Source organism: Periophthalmus magnuspinnatus, chromosome 9 (assembly GCF_009829125.3).
Source record: "Periophthalmus magnuspinnatus isolate fPerMag1 chromosome 9, fPerMag1.2.pri, whole genome shotgun sequence".
Lineage (NCBI taxonomy): Eukaryota > Metazoa > Chordata > Actinopteri > Gobiiformes > Gobiidae > Periophthalmus > Periophthalmus magnuspinnatus.
Genome location: NC_047134.1, coordinates 26,801,955 through 26,813,360, shown reverse-complemented (window position 1 = coordinate 26,813,360; position 11,406 = coordinate 26,801,955). Strand labels below are relative to the sequence as shown.

The window sequence follows — 11,406 nt, the reverse complement described above, 5'->3', positions numbered from 1 at the left end:
AGTTTAATGTCATACCGTGGAAAATGTTGAGGAATAACAGTCAATTACATCTCCATGGAGACAAGAAGGTGCTACACTAGGAAGGATTTAGTGCATCATTAATTTAAAGACACCCGTGGATCATTATGTTATAATTTGCACTTTTTAAATGGCAATATTCATCTGAAACAACTTAATAAAAGAAACAAGTCCACTGATTTACACATTCGAAAACTGTGGGGTGTCCAGTGGGAGCAGACGTCGCTGTAAACGTCATCACAACAAAGAGCCGTGGAGCTGTCGGCCCGTCTTGTGGATAGCTGCAGATCACACTAGAAAATAGCTGATTTAAAAAAAAAATGCACCAAAATGACGAATGATGAATGCCGAATCCTACGTGTATCATCGATTAAGAACATACATTTGAATACCGAAGTACAGAGCAGTGGGCGTATGCTGAAGGTGAGAAAAAATGGGGATCGACAATATGGCACCTTGCAAAAAGCGATTAAAGATGCAGAAGCAGGCACCAATCACTCCAAATACAACTTAAGAGAGAGTAAATGAGAAGAGGAACCAACTATAACATCGTTAAAATGCAGGTCCCTACTATCCTGGTTTCAAACAGTCCCATAGATCTAGTTGGCCAGTTGAGCATTTCCAAACTAACTAAAAAGTCCTGTGTGTGGATGTGGTGGTGAAAGTTAAGCAGCTGTGATTACGAGGGCAGAAAAGTACTTCCTCTGACCACCGGGCTGCTCAGAGGAAGCCACCTGGACACTACCTCCTGCTCCAATCGACTCCCTAATACAGAGGAATGGCATATCCTTCAGCTAGCTCACCTCCGGTATAAAAGTACAAGATATGGAGGAAGATAATAATACTTCTAATAGCTGAAAGCATGCCTTATGAGGCTCAAAACACAACAAGGCGACATATGTTTTTATAAAGACTTGACAGTGACTGCTGCTTTCCTCTTATCTGCTTAAAAAATGTGAGTGGCAAAAAGTGATAGTTGAACAGCTGACTGAGAGTAAAATCATCATTTTGATATGGAGAATATAATTTGTCCATAAAAACATACAACATGGACCTCACTGACCCACAGGTTGGCGATGCAATTCCAGCTCCTACAGATGAATGCTGTCGTTGTGTCCTTGGGCAAGACACTCAACCCACCCTTAATGTCTGTGTAGACTGGTGTATGAATATGTGAGTGATTCCTTGATGTAAAGCCCTTTGTGTGCCTTGAAAGTGGAAAAGCGCTATATAAAATGTGACTATTTACATATGAAAACAGCTGCCCAGGGGCACACTTACCCATGTTAGGTTTCCATTAGAACACTACGCTGATTTACATTCATTTCCTGGAGCCTGATCCTAACCTTTGCCTAACCTAAACCACAACTTTAATGTAGGCAGGTTTTCGTGATGTGAATGTGTATCATAGACTCTATAAAGAAGTGGACTAAAGGAGTGTGACATAGCGTTCCGCTTCAGTCAATTGAAGCTAATCAAGGCTAGCAGTTATAGGGGTGAATTTGGAGCCGAATCCCATATTTGGAATTCCGACTGCTTGTATCATAGCAACCAAAGAGCCAATCCGGAGTGAGGGTGTTGAAGGTAACGCCTCTTACCACCTGCACGGCTGATTTAACAGGTTGCAAGGGCTTAGCAACGCTGTCAACGCTGTTATTAATGATCATATCTTAATTTACGGACAAAATAGCCGAATAAAAATGTAGCGAGGGTTAATACGAAGATTTTAAAACCAAAATTAAGAGCCTGACAGCAGAAGTTACAGCGAGAGGGGCGGGAGGTTTTCAATAGAAAGTGATTTGGAGCAAGAGTTGATGGACTGTGGCGGCTAGCGGGTTAGCTATGTCCATTTACGTATACAGCTGGAGTTGAATGCTACCACCAACAATCATGAACTTTCTAGGTTGATTAGATATAATGTCTGATCATTGCATGTACTGTATATAAGGGAGGAAAATCACAGCCATTTTAGAGAAAAGAGCTGCTCTCTCCACTCGGTACATTCAAACATCTCCCATTGCCTCTTCATACACAATTGTTTCACACAATCACCATTCCCCCGCTGCAGCCAATTGACTACACTCACATTTTCTTTCATTCTCAGGCTTCATCAAAAGAAACTGTTCTTTTTTCTTCTCTGGTATGCAAAAATGTAGAAAGGAATGAAGCTAATTCCAGCCTTTTCTGCATAGGACCTGAGTGGCGGAGGTGTTAATGACTGACAAAGTGTTCTCATTACCAGGAGAGGCTACTTGGGTTCGGTCAGTCTAATCAAGCCTAATGCAGCTAGCTTCTTAATGCTCCCAAACTGCCGACCACACACGGCCCGCTCATTTGTTATGTAGAGACAGCCGCAGCATTCGCTAAACAGGAGCGGTCTCTGGAGTTTTGTGGGCGCATACATCAAGTCCGGGTCCACTCTGTCACTGTCCAGGTCAGCTCTGATCAGCTCCCCTCACGCCTGCTGCTGTCTCTGCATTATTTACTGTTCATTATAAAAGAGGGGAAATGGATTACAGAAAAACAAAGGAGATGACAGGTGTAGTTGTAAACAGATAGGGTGACGGGATTGACGGGAGCGTGAAGAGGAAATACGAGTTGTGTGTTCAAAAAGAGCAGTGCATCTGCGAAGCTGAAAGGAACCAAGTACTCAGTTTTGCTACTTAAATCAACTAAAAGTATCACATGAAAAAATCTACTTAAGTAAAAGTATTTAAGCCCCTGTTTAAATATGTACTTTAAGGGTAAAAAGAATAGTATTTCACACAAGTTTTGTCCATTTGTCTAAGTGTTAACTGTAGTGATATTGATTCAAAAATGATGCATATTTTGGTCAACAGTTGCAATATTTCTTAATTTTTCTCATCAATTTTGTGTATTTACTTTTGTTTGTTCAAAGCTGAAGTTTGAACTACAAAAATGTAGTGAAGATGTTACCATGAACATAAAAATAACCCCTCAAATCATATGAAAAGTACTTTTTACTTTTCAGTCTAGTAGAAAGTAAAGATGCTCTCAAATGTAGTGAAGTAAAAGTAAAAAGTATCCACTCTAAAATGTACTTAAGTAAAGTTCAAATACCTAAGAATTCCACTGAAGTACAGTACTTTACTACTTGTACTTCGTTACCTTCCATCACTGAAAGTAACTCAATTTCAATGTGATTTGCAGTATGTAAGCCAATACCTGTTTAAAGATACTCCATGCAAGTTTTCTGGTAGGCGGTCTACCACTTGCTGGTTTCTATGGCGATGTTATTGCTTACCTGGAATGTTCCACAACTTATCTATCTTACATTTAATCAGTTAGATTATTTTACTACTAAGAAATACATTGAAAAACATGCATTCTTGTTTTCAGCATGGTCGCCGTTCCACAGATCAGACCTGTAACTTGAATCGGCGGTGCCTCTGCTTGCTACAGCTCCTTAGAGACAAACAGAGGTGTAGACACATAATGTTACGCACTGCACCTTTAAACAACAGAAGTGCTCAGTCATATTCATTGACTGTATGTTTAAATGAACATTTTGGTCTTGAAATGTTCGTATTAACTTGCTCTACATGAAGCCAATTTGAGAAGAAACATATTATTACTTTTTTATTTAAAAAGACTGAGCAAAGGGTATCGACTTGTGCTAATAAAACATGCACTCACATCATCAGGCATTTCGCCTGCAGCTACAGGATAAACCTTATCATAATATTTGTCCTTCTCAGGCTCCCGTTGGTTTAATAGATAGATCAGCTTTTCCCTGCTGCTGATTAAGTTGTCAGCAGACAGACTTCACAGTAGTGGTCATTAGGCACATGCAGAAACTCTTATACCATGAGCTCAGTGTGTCCTGTCCTGTATTTGAACCCAACACACAGACTCTAGTTATGCTCTTATCTTTCCTCTCAAGCAGGACAAAGCAGACATGTGTTTTCTTGTATATTCTGCATATTAAATGAAGCGCTTTAGGCCAGTGGAAGACAGCCATGTTCATGTGTCAAAAGTCTGGAGCTTGTCATTTTTGAATTTTAAATATAATAAAATAGATTCCAAAAATATCAACTAAACAAGCTTGAAATTCATTAGAAGCAAAAAAGACATTACATTTTATTAGGCCTAATTATAGTGTTATACGTGGTAATGATCAGATGATGAGACGGTAATTATAATAGTTCTTGACGTACTACGCTGGCGATGTTCCATGTTGAAGTTTAAGGTTTTGAAGGCTTCAGCAGAATCACTTGTTTCTTTTTCGCTATTTTAATGTTTTCTGCAGAAATGATACTGAAGCTAAGGCGTATTGTCAAACATTCTGTCAGCAGTTTTGATTTTGGTACGTTTAAAGGGCTCATATTACGCCATTTTCTGATCTATGTTATAATCTTTCCTCATCACAAACAGACCTGGAGTTGTGTTTTGTTTCATTCACATGTTTAACACACAAATCCTGCATATTTAGACTGAGTTCTTCTCTCAAACTGAAAACACTCTGTTCCACCTTGTGATGTCATGAGGTAATACAGGAAGTGCTCCACTGTGTTTTTAAACTCCACACACCTTCACTAGAATCATTTGGATGATTTCAGCCCTGGAATTGCCAATCTCTATTCAACTAAAGGTAGAAGGTTGCTGATAACTTGAAAACTACCACTTCATGACATCACAAGGTGGAACAGAGCATTTTGAGGTTTGGTGATATAGACACTAATAACAAAGTCTTACTCAAACATGTGCGAATGAAACAAAACACGACTCCAGGTATGTTTTTGAGGACGTAACGACATTATAACATGGATTAAAGCTCACAAGAGTCAATTTTGTGTAATATAGGGCTTTTAAATGGTTTGAAGAACTGCATTTTATAATTAGCAATAACATGTCTGGTACCTAACGCCCTCTCAAATGTTATACCCTTAGTGCTGTCTTATTCTGAACATAATCTTATACCTTGACATTTATATTAGTTTTAAAAAGCAGAGATCCCTGTGTCAGCCCTGCACCTGTCTGCCTCTCTGTCTCGTCGCTCATACTATCAGCAGAAGCACACTGACTGATCTGTGATAGGATCATTTCCACTGGGGCATTTGGCTCTCCATAATCTCTGGATTGTTGAGTGAGAGAATTAGGATGCGTCTGTGCTGCTGCTGATGACTCATATTTTAGCCCAATCATTTTACTGCAGGGGTTATCTGAGCTTTTAGAGAGAAGGATTTCATTATTTGATGTTTTACACATTAGGATATTTGCCAAATCTAGATCAATTAGATATATTGGTTCAAAATGTGAGATAAAGAGGCACAATGTAGCTTTTCTGGTAGGGTGTCCGGTGCCTGCTTGATGTCATTCAGGCGACAGTAGTTAGGTTGGTAGCATGTTTATCCTCTAATCTGAAGGTTGGCAGTTCAAATCCCGCTCTCAACATGAACATCATTGGTAGAGCGGTCAGATCCATTGACCCACAGATGAATGCTGTTGTTGTGCCCTTGTGCAAGACACTTAACCCACCTCGCCCCCAGTGTCTGTGTACACTGGTGTGAGTGGATGAGTGGTTCCTTGATGTAAAGTGCTTTGAAGGTGAAAAAGCCCTATATAAAAATGTGACCATTGACCATTTGCTTTACCTAGAATGTTCCACTGTTGGATATTTAGTCTAAAATCTACACTGCCTGGCCATAAAAAAGTCGCCCCCTGGATTTAACTAAGCAAACAGGTCCAAGCCTCCTGCAGATGGTCAGGTTCAGTAACAGTTTGTGCTCAAAGAATGAGGTCAGCTGACACCTGAATATACTGAATGACCAGGTTATTCCATCAATGGATTTTTTCTTCCCTGATACCACGGGCATATTCCAAGACGACAATGCCAGGATTCATCAGGCTCAAATTGTGAAAGAGTGGTTCAGGGGCATGAGACATCATTTTCACACATGGATTGTCCACCACAGAGTCCAGACCTTAACCCCATTGAGAATCTTTGGGATGTGCTGGAGAAGCTTTGTGCAGAGGTCAGACTCGACCATCATCAATGCAACATCTCGGTGAAAAATGAATGTTACACTGGATGGAAAAAAATCTTGAGACATTGCAGAAGCAAAATCAAAACAATGAAACAGCGAATGTGTGACGTAATCAAAGCTAAAGGCGGTCCAACGAAATATTAGAGTGTGTGACCTTTTTTTTGTGGCCAGGCAGTGTACTTGCTCTGTATTGCCAAAAAAAAAAAAAAAAAAAAATGCATCTCACCTGTAACTTGGCCCGGTGTAGTTACCTGCCTTTCTGCACGGAGATGGATACATTTAATGCCATATAGTGAAACTTTGCAGCCAAAGCAATAACAGCATCCATCTCTTGTTTGTGTAGTACTGTTGCAGAGTTACACAAAAAAGCTGAACTTAGAGGATATTTTCTTTGCGTTAAGAAAAGTTTTCACAGTAGTATTGATTAGTTTTGGGTAGGGACAATACTCCCAATACTCAAATGTTAGTATGGGGCGGGTCTGTCTCTACTGATTTAACAGAAGTCTATTTTTAGGTTCAAAATGAATCAATGCAGGGCCCTGACAGAGTTAATAGGTGAATGTGTGTAAGTTTTTTCTGCTGCTGCGTCATAAATAATCCCCAAACACGCTGTCAGAGGAGCTATCTCTGATCTGTTTGTGCTGCAAAGTTTCGGTGATAAAAAGAACAACAAATTAAACTCATTTCTTGGTTCTTTGGGAAAAATAAATCTCTCCGATGAATCCAAACAATTTCCATGCTTTGTAAAACGAGCGCTGCCTTGTTAAAGCATGTCAAACGTGCAGCTAAGACGCTATAGTTTTCAAATGTGTTGTTTCTCTCTCAACAGTCGCTCCTTTGATGAGGACCTCTCTCCTCGGCCCAAGGCGAAGAAGAAGAAGAGGAAGTCCCAACGCAAGAGGAAGAGGAAAAGGTCTGTTTTTCAAAAGCCATGACTCTCCTGTTTTAGAGAATATTAAAATCATGTAATGCTAGAAGTTGGGTCCATTGGAAGAAGACAAGACCAGACATAAATTTTAATGAAAGTTCGTAATTTTGGCTTCACCAGTCTGCAAAATGAACTTTATAGAGCAGCTTTGAACCATGTTATAGTCGTTTCCTTCTTATTCACCCTCTCAAAGTTGTTTTTTGGAGTGACTCGTGCATGTTTGAGCAATCTTTAATCGCTTATTCTCAAGACACTGTATTTCCGATCAACTGTTTTCACCCCCACCGGCGTACGCCCACTGCTCTCTACTTACTTTGTTCTCCAAATTAATTTTCGTTATCATTGATATGCGGGGGATACAGCAGTGTCGCATTGTCATTTTTTTACAAATGAAAAAAAAAAAAAAAAACATTGCTTGCTAGTGCCATCTGTAGGTATCCATAGGAGGTGCGTACTCTTTGTTGTGATGACGTTTACAGCGACGTCAGCTCCCACTGGGCAACGCAGTTTTCTCACACATAAGTCAGCGGACATGTTTGAATATTGTGATTTAAAATGTGCAAATTACAACATAATGATCCACAGGTGTCATAGATTTTAACCATATAGCAGACACAAGCACAATAGGTCGTCTTTAAATATTTTCGCTGTCAATATACTACTACGTTTTGGAACTACATCTGCGTTCCAACACTTAACCTACTTTTTCGTCTCGTCCCACGCCTCTGTAACACATTTGTTATCTGGTTTTCCTGCAGGTCTCCGTCTTACAGCCTGTCCCCAGTGAGGAAGAAGAAAAAGAAGAAGAAGAAGAGCTCCAAGAAAAGCAAGCGCCACAGGTATGAACGTGCTCACAATCAGCAGAGCGGTGCTATGTTCCAGTTTGGGCCAGTATTCTGTTAAAGCTCATATTTTTAAGATGAAAAATTTATCACAGGTGTTTTTAAAGCCGTGCTGTTGGAACATTCTAGGCGAAACAAGAATATCTCCATGGAGACCAGAAAAGTTCAACTGGAACTGTATAAAAGATTCCCCAGACACAGACGTTCCCAGATGTTCATATCAAACACCGTAACAGCTCTAATGCTATTCTTAATTAGAAAAACATTAGATTTATGTTATAATTTTTAGGTTCTCCGGACAATTATCCAATCAGAAAGCAGAAAGAATCCCACACGAGTCACTCATTTGGGTCGCTAGATTTAATCCTGAAATCTGTCTGGGGTACTTTGCCTCACGAGACACCACAGTGGCATTGATATATTGCTTCAGTGGTGAACTTTTCCATCATAAATAGCAGTTTTTGATCTAAACAAGCCTGGACCAAACTGAACAGTATCACTTCTGGCAAAAAAAAAAAAAAAACATTCATAAACTCATTCACAGACAGATATGGAAACCTAACACAACCTTTCCATTTTTCTCATTCTAGGTACACATCCAAAAAGTCCAAACACAGGTACGTCTATTAGTATTATCCTTTCACATTTGAATATTATTGTTAGTGCAAAACCTTTTAATCCGGGCTTATGTCTGCACTGCATTCACACCTGCTGCTATCGCTAACCCTACATTTGCATCGTCAAAGCCTGCACCTTTTAACAGCTTTGTCCTGCCGCAGCTTTGTCAGTCTAATGCCTCCTCTCTCATGGCTGTCTTCTCTGTGATCTTCTCAGCTCCTCCAGCCTCAAACATAAGAGGAAGAACGAGCAGCGACGCAAGAAAAGGTCAGTGTGTGTACGTGTGTGTGTGCGTCTAACATTATGGGGACTAAAGCTCTACGGGGACCTGTCGACCTTATGGGGACGCAAACAACCATGGATATATATATAGTTTCTTATTAGATTACAACATGGTTTATGCAGTTTTTAGTACTTAGTATAATTCACAACATATGTAGATTGATATTTTATGATTTGTCCATTGTTAACTGCAAAATTGTATCCAAAACAGCTTGGGAATCGAAATGGGACCATTAACTTCCTGTTAAAAAATGCAAAATCGCTAAGTTATTATAATTCGATAAGTTAAATACTATTCAATAAGTTAACTATTACGATTATTATTAAGTTAACTATTCGATAAGTTAAGATAAATCGATGAGTTATCAATGCAGAAGTGAACTTTTTTAATTGTTGAAAAACGCCAACATGTTTAAACTGTACGTGCATAACCTGGAGTCTAAGTGTTTTGAATAAAGGCAAGTTAAAATAGGGAAGAGGGCGGGTATATAGGGGGTAGGTGAAAACAGGAATTTTCTTAATACTCCAAGCCCCAAATACAGAGCAAACAATATCTAAAAACAACGTTAAAGTTCAGATATGGCTCATTTTAGTGCAGGTTAGGGTTTAGGTTAAGGTTAGCTTCCAGGAAATGAACGTAAGTCAATGCAATGTCCCCAGAAAGCATGGAAACTCAAAATATGTGTGTGTATGTACGTGTGCATTTGTGTGCGTGTGTGTGTGCAGCACTTGCATCACAATCCTGTCCTTTTGAAATCCTACAACTCTTCCCCTGACCCCTCTGATCCGCCGTGTCTCGTAGCAAGTGCAGCCTCCCCGGCGAGCGGCTACATGAGGCTTTTATATCTTTTGTGAGCTCTGTAAAAACGGTTTGCGGAGAGAAACAGAGAAACAGAGAGGGAGAGCGGGTGACGGGGGCTAAGAGAAACCAATTTCATGCTGTGATCTTGCATCATTTCATAATTGGACTTTGGATGAGGCGCGTGTTGTTTGTAAGCACGGAGCGGCTCTGTTAGTACAAAGTCGCAGCTCCAGCCCGGCTCTGTCTGTGTCTGCCCTCCTTTGTTCTCTTTATCGCTGCTCCGCTTCAGACTTAAGATGAACGCTTGTATTTCAAACACACCTCCTATCCCTCAAGTGAACCATATCATGTAACAGGGCCAATGCAGATATTTTTTAGTCTGGTACAAAGCGGGGATAGAAAACTGGCTGTTAGCTTTGGGACTTTGAGATTTATAGCCTTAGCCAGGAGCTGTCCGTGTAATGTATTTAATATTTACAGAGGAATTTCTGCCAACAGAGATTTAAACAGACAAATGAGTGATGTGCGATGAGTGGTTTAGTGAAATGATAAAACAACAGTGTAGTAAAGGAAGGGTAAATAAAGAGGAGATGGAGAGACTGAGGTTGCTTACAGTTCTGCTGCTGGGGTCATGGAGACGCAGAGCCATTTTGCTGTTTGCTGTATAACCAGGTATAATCAGAACAGTCAGTCCCAGGGCAGCTGTGGCTATAGGATGTGCCTCAATAGCTTACCAGGTGTGCCTTCAGAAAATGTTCCGTTTCAGATAACTAATTTGCAGTATGAAGTCATGATTGGGCTTTATTTCAGCGTGCCTTTTTATCAGAGCGGTTCTGATAAAAAATCCTGTTTCCAAATTCTAAGAACCAGACACTGTGTCATTAGGTTGTTTGTTTTGTTCTTTTACTAATTTGTTTAAGCTAGTAATGTTTTATTGGATGGTCTTTCTCTTCATCTTTTCCACAAAACTGTGCTGCAGCTAAAAAGGTTGAAAAACACTGACTTTTGAATGAATAATGCAATGTAAAGCTGATTTTAGTGTCCAAAAAAAACTGTATAATAACTTACGCTAACAAGGTTTTAATAACTAACTGCCTCCTAAAGCAATAGAAGAAAATAGTCAGTCAACAGTATGTCCATCACCATCTTCAGTGTTCCTTTACTGTGGTGTGCTCCTCAGCTCCAGGAGCCACGGTCGGAGGAGACATCGTTATCGCAGGTCTCCATCAGAGGCATCCTCCTGTCAGTCATCCCCAGAGGACAGGTGAGAACCATGCCCCCCTGCCCCACTCTCTCTCTCTCGTCCTTAAACCTCTTCATCTTATCATCCCGATGTGCCACCACTCCTGGTCACTCCACACAGATGACTGATAAGACAGAGGCAGGACTCCCACTGCTGGCCCTTATCGCAGGCACACAGGGAAATGCCCCAACTCAGATCAATGTGCAATATGAAAACACCTGCATACTGTATATTTACCATGGGATATTATCAAGGACTGACAATCTGTGGCGTTTAATGACATTCTGGGTCCACTCTCTGAACATCTTAAGCTCTATTTTTAAAGGTCCTATGTTACACCAACTTCTTGTGAGCTTTAAGTCATGTTATAATGCTGTTATTTCCTCAAAAACATACCTGGAGTTGCGTTTTGTTTTGTTTAATTCGCACATAACCGGACCAGAACTGAAGAAGCGGCTTGGATGAGCAGTGAAATATCTTCTGGACGACTGAGGGATTACACAGACATGTTTGAGCACCCCTTTTTAATTAGTCTGTCTACATCTCCAAACCTCAAAATACTCTGTTCCACCTTGTGATGTCATGAAGTGGTAGTTTGCAAGTTAACAGCTACCTTTTTACCTTTAGTTCAGTAGAGATTGGCAATTCCAGGGCTGAAATCATCC

The 11,406-nt window shown here is 40.2% G+C and overlaps 1 protein-coding gene across 1 annotated transcript in view; it reads left to right on the top strand.

Moving 5' to 3' along the window:
• The window catches only part of srrm4 (serine/arginine repetitive matrix 4), a 91,118-nt gene that overhangs the window by 70,276 nt on the left and 9,436 nt on the right, over positions 1-11,406 (top strand). The window contains exons 3-7 of the mRNA XM_055224242.1: positions 6,856-6,939; positions 7,713-7,793; positions 8,387-8,413; positions 8,631-8,681; positions 10,679-10,762. Of these exons, the coding sequence (XP_055080217.1) occupies positions 6,856-6,939; positions 7,713-7,793; positions 8,387-8,413; positions 8,631-8,681; positions 10,679-10,762 (327 nt within the window). The remainder of the gene's footprint in view (positions 1-6,855; positions 6,940-7,712; positions 7,794-8,386; positions 8,414-8,630; positions 8,682-10,678; positions 10,763-11,406) is intronic.